Source organism: Physeter macrocephalus, chromosome 4 (assembly GCF_002837175.3).
Source record: "Physeter macrocephalus isolate SW-GA chromosome 4, ASM283717v5, whole genome shotgun sequence".
Taxonomy (NCBI): Eukaryota; Metazoa; Chordata; class Mammalia; order Artiodactyla; family Physeteridae; genus Physeter; species Physeter macrocephalus.
The window spans coordinates 33,623,576-33,639,058 of NC_041217.1; the positions used below are offsets into that span (position 1 = coordinate 33,623,576).

At 38.4% G+C, this 15,483-nt stretch overlaps 1 protein-coding gene and 1 pseudogene across 1 annotated transcript in view; both read right to left on the minus strand.

Moving 5' to 3' along the window:
• Positions 1-14,750, minus strand: part of PPP2R5A (protein phosphatase 2 regulatory subunit B'alpha) — a 95,353-nt gene extending 80,603 nt beyond the window's left edge. Inside the window, exon 1 of the mRNA XM_024133744.2 lies at positions 13,851-14,750. Within this exon, the coding sequence (XP_023989512.1) occupies positions 13,851-14,034 (184 nt within the window). The 5' untranslated portion in view covers positions 14,035-14,750. The remainder of the gene's footprint in view (positions 1-13,850) is intronic.
• On the minus strand, positions 7,839-7,935 carry LOC112067594 (uncharacterized; annotated as a pseudogene).
• Positions 14,751-15,483: the final 733 nt, after the last annotated feature.

The following is a 15,483-nucleotide window of genomic DNA, read 5'->3' on the forward strand; positions in this document are numbered from 1 at the left end:
AGCTAGCTAGCTAGTGGGAAGCAGCCGCATAGCACAGGGAGATCAGCTTGGTGCTTTGTGACCACCTAGAGGGGTGGGATAGGGAGAGTGGGAGGGATGGAGATGCAAGAGGGAAGAGATATGGGGACATATGTATATGTATAACTGATTCACTTTGTTATAAAGCAGAAACTAACACACCAGTGTAAAGCAATTATACTCCAATAAAGATGTTAAAAAAAACCATAATGGAAAAGAATATGAAAAAGAATATATATATGTATAACTGAATCACTGTGCTGTACAGCGGAAATTAACACAACATTGTAAATCAACTATACTTCAATAAAATTTTTTTTAAAAGAGATAATAATAGTTTATTAACATGGCTATGTAGTATTGGTTTTAAGAACAGTTCATTGAATAAAAAAATATTAAATTCAGTACAGTAAGATAATTTGGAGTTTTCCCTCGTAATATAGTTTTGCTGGTACTGTCTCAAATGAATCTTACCAGAAAATCTAGTCTATATTCGTTTCTCTCAAGACCTCAAATATCAAGAACACTAAAATTTTAAAATATTCATTATCATAAAGCCTTCCATTTCTTGTCCATTTTCATAAAAGTCAATGTGATAAACTAAACTTCTTAGTGATAACCAAATTATTTCAAGTTGTTCATTGTTAATCCTCTATTTTACATCTAAGAATAGTTTGAAGTACTAGGTATCATAATTTGTAACAGAAATAACAGTTTTATAGGTATAATTTTCCTTAAAGAAAAAAGATAACGTATTCCCAATTACTGTTGCTCACATATTTGAAATCTAAAGTAGGCTCTCATACAAGATTCGTGCTACAAATTACAGAACAAGCACCGTATCATAGCAACCCAGTAATACCACTACAGTGACATGCTGAGGATGCAATCCAAGATTCTAATTTAAGAAACTGGCACAGAATATAGGACATGCAGCTTTTTTTGGCAATACCCCTAGAACATTAATAACTAAGAGTCTAAAATCAGCTTTTATTTGAAACTTTAGAGGATCAAGCTTTTATAAGGTAACAATGGAAATGTTTATTAACAAATGATTCACAGCAATGTAACTAAATATGACTTAGGTAAGGGTCTATGATTTCATTAAAATTGAAAATGGTGGGAAAAATTGTAGATATCACATCTTAGGAATTTGAATACATGAACCCTACCAGTTTGATAATGCATTCTAATATACAAACATACCATTTTAAGAAAACCCCTAGAATACTATCTGAAACTTTAAAGAGCATAAATATTTACATGCTTTACTCAATTACCATTCAAATGCAAATACATTCACAACTACTACACTACAAAAGGGTTAAAATATACTGTCCAATTTTTATTTCAAAAAATTATGTTACCTTTTGTTATCAAAACCACTTTAAAGAAGATAAGAACAAGAAATGAAGATGAGCTAGTGGGGCATGTTATATGGATTTCTTGGAATGTAGAACCTTGAGAAGCAGAATACTGAAAACCAGTCTCCTAGAAGAATAAATGGAATATTATGTCATCTGTTTAATTCAATTTGCATATAAAATCTATTCATTAAATAAAGGTTTTTAGAAGCATCTTTGTTTCATTTGGGACCCTTGGGAAACAAGAACTGTTAAAACAGATCTTTACAGATGGTTTCCATAGCTGTGATGAGGTTCCATCTTGCAGCTAACTCTACCTGCAACTCCTAAGAAACACCTGCTACTGTGTTAGGAAAAGGATTACCTACTTTAACAAGGTGGTTCAAGTCTCTAGAGCAGGGCCTAAGGGCCACAAAACACCCCACCCACTTCCCTCCTCCATCTGACCAGAGACGGGCTTCAGCATGGCGGTGGTGCTGCAAATCCAAGGACCCTGAAATTATATACAAAATATTGTATATGATATTTTCTGAGAAGATGATGGATTCCTTTAATCAGATTTTCTAGGAGATCCATGTATAATCTCCCTAAAATTAAACACCAGTACTCTTAGAAGTTATTTCCTCTCCTTTTAACATAAGGAATCTTCATAATCAAGGTTTAAAAATGATTTGATTCAGTATTTCCAAAAATAAAAAGTTTAATCAGAAATAATTCTAAATAGATTTTAATTTTTTTCTTTCAGAAACATGCTATTTATAGTATTCTATTAAAGTGAAAGTAATGGGTCATAGAACAACATACATTATATGATCTCACTAATGGGAAAATATAGGAAGATGTTCAAAATTTTAGAAGTTTCCTCTGCCTGGGAATTTTTACTTTCTATTGACTTGTTTTTAAGAGTGAGTCTGTAAGTTTTTACAAAAATAATAAAGTCATTATACAAGAAATAGGGTAGTTAAGAATATGACATTTCTCACTGCATAGTCTTTAAATGACTTTATTTTAGAAAACCATGAAAACTGAGACTCACTCATGACTCAGAGCAAGTACTGTATCCTAAAATAGTCATTCCTATTCCACAGAAGCTACTTTTCTAGATCTTTTTTTTAAAAAAAAAAGAAGTTCTCAAAATATGATTATGTGTAAGGTTATACAGGTGGTTCAAATTAAAAACAGAATTATCAAAATATATGAAATACCAAAATCAGTGCCTGGGTATCTGGTAGCTAAGTAAAACCTGGGTTATTTTTACCTCTCCTACATGAATGATAGAAATTTCCTATGAAGGAAATACGACTGAAAATTAAATGCACCTTAAAAGCATTTCATTGTTACATTTGCTACTTTATTTCCACTTTGGATTCAAATTTAGTCACAAATGTATGTAGAAAACTACTTAGAGAGATGACATATTGTCTAATTTCAGTTTTTCTCAGTTTTCAGGAGAATTAAATCAGTAAAGTGATAGATGAATTGACCCAAATGACTTTTATATCCAAGTCTCAGTTATCTTGCCCCAATTTATTTTCCTCCCTTAAATTGGGAAATAATGATCAGAAAGACAGTGCTATGTTAATGTGGTCATAGTTTAAAAAAAAAAGTTTTCAAAAACTGTGTGTACATAGCTTGTGTATAGGAGAACAGAGAAGCAAAAATAAGTAGAATCTAATCAGTCTTGATATTCCATAATAATTCCATAATTCCTCAAAGCTGCTAATTACATATCATTATAACTTTAAGTGAGTAGAGACTCCAAATTATAAATCTGTCTCTGACACAAATGTGCTGAGTGATTAAAAGTTCATTTCATCTTGTTTCTCAGTACTCATTCATAAAACAACAGTTCTCCAATTTCTTCTTCAGAAAAACTTTACATTATTTTGAAAAGGGAAGAACTGTGCTAAAAGGGAGACCTGCAAAGATCAACGAAGCATTTTAATACCGGAAGAATTTAAAAAATAAAGATCCTTTGCTTTACAGGGTCTTAGAAAAACCTACTTTCAGTACTGGCCTACCTTCCCAGGACCTAAAAGAAATCATTATCTCTCTTGTAAGGCTCTCAACTACAAATATTTCTCCTTTGCACTGTTAGAAAATAACATGCTAATTTTGCTTTAGTGCAGACAATACGTATCTTGGTTTCATATTACAGAGGACAAATCAATTGAGAAGATGAAGCTATAAATGACTTGCGCAAGAATATAACCTACCTGTTTTGGTTTCTTCATCAACAAAATGCTAAATTTGGGGCTGTATGTAAACTATTACTCAATTATAAATCATTATAAATTTGTGAATTACTGCATGACACAAAGCGGTGTTTTTCTTTAAATCAATTTAATAGCATTTGCTTCAATATTTCATTCAATAAATATTAAACCAAGTACTGACTGCCTAAATTCTGGGAAGGAAGATATGGATCTCAGGTCCTGAAGCACTTAACTTATAGTCTAAAGGCAGAAAACAGCCAATTAAGTAACTAACCCTACTCATGAACCTGTCCCAACAAATTTTGTAATCTACCTCACACATATATCAAGGACATCTTGCCATTGCACAATGTCTTATACACAGACATTCCACTGAACGGGGAATATATAATCCCATTTTGCCCAAAAGACCAAGTGGCCAGCATCCCAAACTATGAAAATTTTCTAATAAACAACGTTGAAAATCTTTTAATGAATGTTGAGAAATCACAGAAATTACCAATGGGCACTCTGTGATTCACACATCCAAAAGTCTATGTGATGTTTATACCTAGGTTTCCAAAAGATATCTCAAACTTAAAATCTCTAAAATATAACTCTAGATTTTCCCTCTTTATCTCGTTCTTTTTTTAATGTATTCCTTCTCAGTGGTGGTAGACCTATGCAACGCAGCTGTCCAAGCTCAAACACCTGGGAAACATTTTTGGCTCCTACCTTTGCCTGTCCATCTCCGCCAAACAATTCATCAACAAGTCCTAGCTTAGTTATATTGTGAATACATACATCTCTTTCTCTCCGTCTTTACTGCTACCACCCTAGCCCCAGCCATATCATGCCTCATCTAGCCTATTAAAACAACCTACTAACTGATCCTCCTTCTAAAAATCTTGTTCTGCTACAATCCATTCTCCACCCAGCAGCTAGTGATACTCTTTTTTTTTTTTTTAATTGTCAAGCTTCCTGAAAGAGATGTCCATGCTTACTGACTTGGCTTTCCCAATTTCCATTCACTCCTCACTTCTCCTTAGAGAAGTCTGGTTTCAAGTCTATCAATCCTCTGAAACCCCTCTAGAGTCACAAATGTTGCCTGAAGACTACCAAACCCATGGAAACATTTCCATTCTTATTTGACTTGTTAGCAGCTCTTCTCACTGTTACTAGCCCCACCCCACTCCCAATTAAAAACTTATTTTCTTCCCTTGACTGCCTTGTCTCTACTCTCTCCTGTCTTCCACTCAAGCTGTTGCTCCTTATTCCTTGATCATCATCTAAATGATGGTATTCCTTGCCCTCTTCTCATTCTATATGCATTTTCAGTAAGCAGTTGCATCTCTTCAAATGCCACCTTTAATCTAAAGCTCCTAAATTCTCATTTTTAGCACAGATTTTTCTACTTAGCTCCAGACCCAAATATCTAATTTCCTACTAGACTCTTCACTTCTATTTCCACAGGCACTTCAACCTGTCCCACACGTAGAACCATTATCTTCTCCCACATCAGATCTTCCACTCTTTTTCCCTTTCAGTAAATTGCTACCATACACCTAGTTGCACAAGTTAGAAATGTATCATCATTGATTTTTCCCTCTCACCAAGTCCCCCTGTGATACCACCTATCCCCACTTAAATAAGGCCACCATCATCTCTTGCCTGGATTACTGTGCCAGCATTAACTAGTATTCTTCACTCTCATCTCCCAATACACTCTTCACACAACTGTCAGGAATAAGTGCAGGACACGGCATCAAGGCTGTTACCTACACACTAATTGTTGCTCCAGTCTCTTCTCTAGCCAGTTCCCTATTATAATATTCTTTATCACGGCCACATATATTGCTGGCAGTTCCCAACATATGCTATGCTCACCTACCTCTGGGGTTGCCCATACTGTCCTTTAGGTGGACCTCTTAGAACCCATGTGTCTTGGTCTAACATCTCTGGCCTTTCAGGTCTCAGCTTACCTGTCACCTTCTCCAGGAAGCTTTCCCTGATCTCTCTCCTCACATACCAAAACTGAGTTGGGTCCCTCACACACTCCCCTAGGCTTTCACTGCTTACTCTTATCACACCACTTGTCTCTAACTGAAACCACCGGCTTACATGTCTATATTTACCCCACCAGACTCTAAGCCCCTAAAGACATTTAATTTCCAAAGAAAAAGCATTCATCATTTTATTCGCTTTACTAAGTTTTAATCTCTACAATGGTTCACCTAAAATTTAAGCACTATGAACATCAAAGAGGAAAATATTTCTTTACTAGATTTTGAAAGCAAAGTCTGTACCTAGTTTCACAGCAGGCAAACAAAATCTTTTTCTTCTGGCTAATTATAAGAAGAACGGTAGTACAAATTTTTAAAAAAGCAAATATATATTCCTACAGAAATTATATTTTATTTTACTTATGACTTCAACAGATGTTTATCTTTAGAAAAGTCTGTTTGGAAAATTATGTCTTAAAAAAACACCCAGTTTTGCTAAATCAAAATTCAGAGCTTATGACAAAAACTGTCTCATCCTTTTGACTTTTTCAATATAGAGGCACAGGATTAACTATGAGTTCAAATAATCATCATCTTCTGGAAACAGCTATAATTCTACAATATCCGTTATCAATGAGTGTGAATCAAAGGCAAATCCAATTAAAAAGAGAAAATGTATCATTTTTGAAGCTATATTTAATATTTTATTATCCTGTACTACAAGTTAAGCCCAGTCATTAAAAAATTCTAGTTTCATACACCTAACATCTTTTTAACTATCGTTTATGCAGTTTCCTCACTAGCTACGCAAAATCTGAGAGAGTATCTAAGAGCTTAAAAACCCTGTACGTCTTCTCCCTACCTTAAAGAAAGCTTTTCTGATGAAATGACAAGATAGCTATTTATTTAGAACAAGAGTGAAACTCACTGCCAATGAAAGCTAAACCAGAATGACTTCTGAGGTCCCGTTCAGCACTGGAAGGCTCAACTAGATGTAACATCACAATAATGTTACAGTAAATGCAAGTAGCATCACCATTCCAGTAGGAGGAGTGAGTTCCCAAGAAATCCCTTGCCTTCAGCATCCAAGTTAGAAATAGGTTCTCTGAATTTTATAATGTGAACCTATCATATTTGGCAAACTACAAAAAATAATCCTAATAGATTTCTTTAAGAAATCTGATCAAAATTGCAGGATTTCTAAAATTCACCATTACACGAAAAACCCACATAAACAAATTCCTTCAAGGAAAAGTTCAAAAAGATATATATAAAAAGTGGTTTGAAACTGCTCATTAGTGAATATCCTGTCCAGACAAGCAGAGCTTATTTCACATAAACCTAGCCTGTCATGTAAAACTCTTTAAGTAAAGCATTTAGGTTCCCTATTACATAATAATGCACTGAAAGTAATTATATATTTAAAATCTGTTCCTTTCATCTCCTTCAAGGACATCCTTATAAATAAAGATTGAACCTCAAATTTAGAAATTACTGGAAACTAGTTATTTAAGTTTACCCGATATTTATATACAGTTGTCCACATCTGGAAGTCAACCCAGTATTACTTTTCCACACAGACCTTACACAATACCTTTCCTAGAAACAAATCTATCAATAATGTTACACGTCACTTAAACTAGTCACTGGCAAAGCACAAATACAGCAGCAAACAATCCTTTGTTTCAAACCTACATTTACTATTTATTATCATGGTATTAAAAACCCAAAATTCATAACTTTGAATCAGATTTAGGCACAAATATATTAAAACAAAACACAAAACAGAAGAGAACCAATCTGCTGGTAGATAGCACAGAACACCACTGAAGGAAGCATAATCAATAACAAGGGATGTGTGTAGAGGGAGGGCCAACAGGTAATTTCTTAATCAAAACAGTGACTCCGCCTACATGACCATACTTGTTATGCACAGAACACTGTATTTGGTACTATAATAGGATATGAAAACAGAATGACTTCTGCTTTCACAAAAATTTTACCATCTCATTCTGGAGGGAGAACATCACTACATAACTGACACTGACTCAGCACAACATATCAACAAATACAGGTATCATTCAAACTGTTTAGCAGAAAGGCCAAAGACAAAAGAGAGTTATGGAATATAGGTGGCCCCAGGTCCTTGTTGCCCTACCTTCAGTAAAAAACTGTGGTCAAGATTAAGATGATAGATGTAAAAACACTCTGACGAGAAACATTTTTTTTTTCTTTCTAAAATGCCCTGTTTATTCTGCAAAAATCTGGAATACTTCACAAATCTGTGTCATCCTTGTGCAGGAATCATGCTAATCTTCAATAGTTTCAGTTTTAGTATATGTGCTGCCAAAGCAACCACAAGAAAAACATTACTTGATGCTAAATAAATATAAGGCATGACCAAAACCAGTTATGATCAACAATATCTCATCTGTTCAACACCTAATAGTCAACATATACACTAGTAATATTAGTTCTAAATCTTCAAGACGCAGAACAATGCTGTGAACATATAGCAAATATCAGCTTTACATTCCAAATTGGTTGGGGTTATCATGCTACCCTGAATGATTGGATTAAAACTAGGCAAACTGCTATCATATGTTCTCACTTTTATTTGACAGCTCAGCCACAGCTCCGAAAATCACAGAGAGAAAAAACAAAAACAAAACCAAAAACTTGACCACCTTGTATTAAAGGATAATAGCTGAGTTTTAATTACGATAACTACAGCAAAATCCAATAGAGTCAACTCATCACACCTAAAACTCCAGAATCCAAGAGCACGATTATCCCCCTTCAGGAATGTAGCTGATTAGCCATAGGGGGCAGCAAAGTTAAGAGAGTGAAAAGTAAATAGCACGAGGTGAAGTGAGGGCAGGAAATGTTAACAGGCTGGGTAATGAGGCGCGACTATCCAGAGAAAAGGACAAAGTCTCAATTAATGAATTAAATCAATAGACAGATAATGCCAAACCAGTGATTCTCAACCGTGGCTGCATATCAGAATCATCCTGGCAGCTTTCAAAAATACAAATGCCTGCATCCTACCTTAGACCAATTTATTTAGAATCACTTGAGGGTAGGACCCAGGCACTGATGTTTTTTAAAACTCTCTAAGTGCACAGCCAGGGTTGAGAACACTGCTAAACACATAAAATAAAAATAAGCTAGTTTATATCCCCAGCTTTTTACAACTTAAAAGGTTAAAATTTTAAAAACACACAAAAATCTATTATTTCCCAAATGTATGATTGTTGTTGATAAACCTGTCTTTGTCATCCAAAGAGAAGCAATACCTCATTAAAGACTAATTCATTTTTGTGATTTTATCAGGGGAAAATATTATTCTTACAAGTAAAAATGATTAAACTGAAGGTCAAAGGGGTTAAACAAGTAGCCCAAAGCAACTGTGACTCATCAATAATACAGGAAGACAGTTTAAGTGTACTGTTTTCAGGATGGTACTCTATCCCAGTGATCACACTATTTTACTTAAATACATTTTACTGGATTCTCACTCTACAGGCACTTCATAAAAGGGTCCAAAATTCAATTAAGAATCAGAGAAGGTAATAACATTGGGGGAAAAAGAAATTTGACCCTAAATAGGAATCCTGAAGATGTTAAATTAGACTTAAATGAAAGTTTTTCCTTCATGTGAAGGCCAGCAACAGACACTATATTAATTTCTCCAGAAGTGTATCCTTAAAAAGTTTTTAAAAATTTAAAAGTAAGTCTACCAGAAGAAATATAATATTACTTCCAGAAGACAGTCCTAAAATAGGTAAAATGTTATATCCCTTTGTAAACAAACATTTTTAACATATTCAGATGAATTTCAACTCTCCTTTATTGCCACTCCAATTACTAAAATGGGTTTTGGGTTTAGATGGAATGAAATTAATGTTGAAAGAAATCTATAAACCTTAAAAGTTGAGTCAGTAGTGTCCCTCACCAGCACAAAAAAGTTAAGTTAGTTATGAAATTTCAAATCGTGTCATTGTTCTTGTTCCAGATACCCTAAAAGACCACATACATCAAGAAAAACAAAAATTTTTTTTTCCCTGTAGGTAAGCAAAGCACTTCAAATGAGTACCACTGTTACTGGACTCAGTACCTCCAGTAGGACCCAGCTTCTAAGAATATACCAACCAAGAAACTGAGGAAACTTGGTAAGTTCTTTACCTCATCTGAAGGGGACTTCAATCTCAAAGCCAGTTTCATTCTGTTCTTTGCCATTTACTGGCTGTCTCCCATAAGAAATGCACGTCTATACAATTCTACTGGTTAATTCAATTTCTCTGCTTGATAAAAAACTTCTAACTACAACTTTCAATATTTTAAATAGTCACTCTACCCTATTTCCACATCCACACTTATGCTGTTACAGCTTCACCTCATTTCACATAAATCATATATGAAAACTGATTATAAACAAATTATACATTAAGTACACTAGCAAAGTTTACTATTTATGTGAATCCTTCATTTAGAAAATATCTTTGATCTGGATTTTCAAATATCAAAGAGAATGGGAACTAACATTCTTTGCCTATTTTTAGGCACTAATTAACATTATTTCACTTAATCCCCCAAATCCTGGGGAGACAGAAGGTATTATCCCCATTTTACAGATAAGGAAAGCAACTCAGAAAGATTAAAATTTTACCTTTGACCCAGGGCTGACCCCAATGACCCAACTCTTATTATCTTTTTTTTTTTTTTTTTTTGCGGTACGTAGGCCTCTCACTGTTGTGGCCTCTCCCGTTGCGGAGCACAGCCTTCGGACTCGCAGGCTCAGTGGCCATGGCTCACGGGCCTAACCGCTCCGCGGCATGTGGGATCTTCCCGGATCGGGGCACGAACCTGTGTCCCCTGCATCGGCAGGCGGACGCTCAACCACTGCACCACCAGGGAAGCCCGACCCAACTCTATCTTACTGCTCAAATTTCATAAAGCAGGATAACAGCAAAAATACTGAAATCATTTAACCTGGGTACCGGTGTCAGGTGCAACACCATCCAGATAAGTAATCACAGGCCTGAAACTAAGCTGTTTAAGCCTCAGCTTTCTCATCTGGGAATAATATTGGTCTTGCACAGAGTTGCTGGGATAACACAATGAAATATAATTTTTGTAAAAATACATTGAGCTATGGATTGTCACAATATTACCTTAGGTGTGAAAAAGCAAGGGATATCGGGGATTAGATGTTACACAACTTCGGACTATTTCACTTATTATGAGCAATACTGTTTTTATAATTTAAAAATATAAAGAAAAGTGTAAAATAATTTGTAAATGCTAAATGTTACATAACTGTACGGCATCTACTATTTTACCAAACCAATCCTTCTAGAGACTTACACAAAAAAGGTTAAACAGACTGAAAAGCTTCCAATTAACTGATTTTTTTTTTAAGTCTCCTAACTGTTGGTTACCAGAGGAAAAGTTTAAGGTAAAAAAATTAAGTACTATACTAATGTAAATTTAAATACAGAAAAAAATGATTGACAGAATGTTCCTACCTTTATTTTCTAATACCTAGTTCTCAGAGGAACTTACAGAATTAACATAAGAAATTTCAAGTATTATGGAAAAAAATTTTTTTAAGCTATAAAATATAAGGCAGTTAAGTTTGATGACCCACATAACAGTTTCTCATTTTTAAAACATCCTTTTAACAAGGCTTGTTTTTTAAATACTTTCTGTAATAAAACAGAATTTTCTTTGAACATTTTCACCATTAAAATCCTGCAACCCACTTACTAAATTATTTCACACGAATAAACTTCTTATAGATTAAAAAGTGGGATTATTTTGTTACTCTTTACCCATAGCATGCTTTAAGGAAAATAGCTGGCACCTTTCCAGTTTAGATTCATGTGGACAAAGTGTAACATAAGCAGGTTGGCATAAACACTTAAAAAGATTTTGGATGGCCACAGACATTGAATCACTCCACAGCAAGATTATATTTCAGAGCAGGAAGAAAAATTCTCTTTCATACATGTATTACAGGGCTTTCCACTGGTTTTTGTTAAGGCCACAAATGGAAAAAACTACTACTGACAGAAAAAGCACTCAACATTGTGGTATCAAAGACACTGCCAAAGTACCAAGTGAAGCAACTGAATTTTTAAAAAAACACTTTTCAAGCATTTTGGCATCTGGAGTAAAACTAGTTTTTCCTAGTGGGTAATCTAAGTAAGAATCTTATTCCTCAATTAAATTTACATAAATTTATCCTGAATACGTAACTTTCCTTATAAAGAATACTATATTTTCATGCAAAACATATAGAGTAAAACTAAAGTTCTAATTTTGTTTTTTTCTCTACTAGTGAGCAAAATACTATAAATAAAACATTCAATGGCACCTTCAACTTGTTGAACTATACACCATGAAACCTGGATGAATACTGACTCTGCATATTTTTGCTAGGCTTTTAAAAACAAAACATATTAAAGTTGCATCTCCTGGCTTGAAGCAACCATGTTTAATATTCAATTATTTTTATTAACTATAAGTAAATATTATATTAAAAAAGACAATATAAGGAACATCTTACTAAAAAGCAAATTAAAGAAACATGAAAGAAAAACACTAGCACCAAACCTTCAAACTGCAAAAATAATTTGCCAATTTAATGAAAAAAATAAAAAGGTAAAAATATCTATAATGTTTTAGTTAAGTTTAAAATTTTAAATTCATGAATAGTAGTTCAATGTCCTAATAGGTAAGATGATATTCTTTTATAGCTATGACATCACTCAAGAATTAGTCTTGGCAATGCCTACCATTGTGGTCTACTGTTGACTATGCTATATAAATTTTCACAATTTTTGTATGCTAAATAGCAAATGATAAATGCACTACCACAGGCTACACATCTTAAATAAAACCTTCTTTCAAAAGTCAGTTTGATTCTGGCTGTGGGATGTCTTTAATTTAGAAGCACCACAAGAGGCACGGCAGTGTAGGATCTGAATGGGGTTCCAGAGCTATTGCAGGTCAACTGTGATTTGATCTGGGGTTTTCTTTAGACTCTTAGCCAAACTAAGGCTGGATTCATAGGCCCAAAGACAAATCAGAACCAGACTGGCCTTAAAGGGGATGCTGGAGCTTTTTCAAACTGATAAAAAAAACCTGCTGAACATTTATCTATTTCAGTATGAACTTTTCATTTCCTGGCCTTGCAAAACAGATGATCTAGATTTCTATCAGGTTTCTTTTGTCGAAAAAAATTTCGAATGTTTAGGACCATTATCGTCTTGTTCCACGATGATGCCTATCTCATAAAAAGCAAAGACATTAAAATTATAAAATTAAAAGGTAGTAATCCACGAAGAATAAACTAGAACACCAGGAACCAATTTCTTTCTTTCTTCCTTTCTTTTTTTAATCCTCTAAACCTAGTGGGAAAAAAGAGTGAGCCAAAAGGAGTGCCAAGTTCTCCTGCAAGGCATTGACACGGATACCAATCTGAATTACAGTACAAACCTACAAAGTCCCTGGAATCACTGCTTGGCGAACTAAGTTCCCATTCCATTGCAAAGCAACACTATCTACTCCTTAACACCTCTCCAAGTTTACCGTGTGTATGTTCTCAGACGAGAAAGTATTTTAAGTCTTTCTATTCTTTGGGCTAAAGGTACCATTTAAATCTAATGACCCAGTAAGTAAGACACTACACTGGTCAGATTTTTTAGGCATTTTCTTTATAAATAAATCTAAAGGCCAGGTAACTCTTAACCGGTGTTTGCATTAGGATTCCTGGTCTGTAAGACTCTTAGGAACCATCAATGGGAAGGAAAGTTAGGGAGAGAGTGCGTACAGGCGCTTTATAATTGGAAAAGTAAAGGATTGGCTAAGAGTGGCCGAAAAGAGGAGGCAGGTCACAGAAAGGGAAGGTCGGAACGTAAGACAGGTTGTTAAAGCAAGATGGGGAAGGGCAAGGCTCGGGGAAGAAGAGTGAAGAACTCTACCCCTCGGGCCGCAAGAGGAGAGCTCCAGTCGCAAGGGCAGGTAAAAGAGCGCGCAGGTGGGGAGGGGGGCTGACCTCCTCCAAGACCGGAAGAGTTGAGGTGAACCCAGAAGTGAGAAAAGAAGCAAGGCTCTTAACAGCAAACCTGTTTGAATCAAAGGGGGTGGGAGGACCAAGCCCCAGCTGGGCAGAAGGAACCCCCAGAAAGAAATGAAGAAATGACTGGCGGCGCGGAGGCGAGACCCCGCGTTCCTCCCCGGGCTGCGCCCTCGGAGGTTACCTTTGAGCTGGGGCAAGGGGTGCAGCTCCGGCTGGCTGCTCTGGCTGCGGAACTGCGACGAGCCCTGCGAGCGCTTCTGCCTCTGCGCCTTGCGCACCGATTTCCGGGTGAAGCCGTCCACTTTCTCCGAGGCCGAGATGGCGGCGCTGGCAGTCCCCGCCGGCGGCGGCGACGACGACGACATCACCACGGCCCTGGCGCTTGGCAGCTCCAGCTGCTGCTTGCACGGAACGGGCAGCGGCAGGAGGAGGAGGCGGGGGAGAGGCGCCGAGAGCTCGCGCCCCTCCGCCCCGTCCCCCCGGCCGCACTGCCCTCCCGCTCCTGGGCGCCGCCGAGCTTCTCCTCGCCGCCCACCGACGCCTCACGGCCACATCTCAGTGCCGGAGGTTCTTGGTCCCGACGCGCGGCGAGCTCCCGGGGCTGACGGAGGCGAGGGCGGGAGTAGAGGGGGGGTGAAGAAGTTGTTGACTCCGAGTTCGGAGGGCGGGTGGACGGGAGCCCGAAGTTTAGACAACTGAGGCGAGGACGCTGGGGTGCGGACGTCGAACGCGCCTCTCGTCGCTGCAGCCCGGGTCGCTAGCCGGCCGGCCCGCCAGCACCTCAGTGGCCGCAGCTAGCGCAGCCCGCCCTGCCTGGAGCCTCCTCCCGAGGCGCTGCCATCGCGGGTCCCCTCCGAGCCACTGTCGCCACCGCCGCGGTGTCCGCTCTTCCCTGTCAGCGCCGACCCCTCATCTCCCGGGACGGTGAACCGCTGCCCCGGCCCTGGGCACGCACACACACTCGCTCCTCGAAGCGCCGAGCAGTCCGAACCCCCTCCCCCACGCGCCCTTCCGCGGCCCACAGAGAACCCCTGGCGGGCGACCGCTACAACTTGAGAAGGTGCTGGGTAGAGGCAAGGGGGGAGTGTGAGGGCGTGTGCGCGCGCGCGCTAGGCGCGCGGCCAGGGGGAGGGACCGCGCGGGGATGGGGAGGGAGGACATTGACTGACAACTTCCGCGGGGTCCCGCCAGCCTCTCGGAGACCCGGGAAGGAGTAGGGGGTGGGAAAGCATGCCAGTTCCCTCAGCCAATCGCAGGGCTAAGCGGCAGCAACGGGGTGAAGCTTGGCCTCCTGCAAGGGCTATCAAACTGGGAGGTTAGGCAGAGGAATGGGGCGTGGTTGTATGACGGACCTCGGCCACAGCCAATCGTTAGTGAGGATGACAAGCGGAGTGCCACTTTCACGTCACAACAGTGTAACTAATTCTCTAAGGATTGCGGAGAGGTACCCCTCCACCAGCGAGCAGCTTTGCACGCCTGCGCGACAGCTCCAGGCTATAATTGCGCTCCTGACAGCCTATGAGAAGACCAGGAAACTAGAGGAGGGAGTTTAGAGAACAAAATAGAATGCGCCCATCCTTCCTTCCCCTCTCCACTGGCCAATGAGGAACTGAAGCGACTGGTGGAGAGCGTCAGGGCTGCGGCGCGAAAGAGCGCCAGGTGTTACGTCACAGAAAAGGGGTGGAGCAAAGGCCTGATAGGGGTGGAACAAGCAGTGTGATTGATGGCTGAAGTAGTCCCGCGGAGGAAGGCGAGGAAATGAACTTGTCCAATCAGAGCGAAGTGCTGGCGTCTGTGGGCGGGCCTTGGAGCCT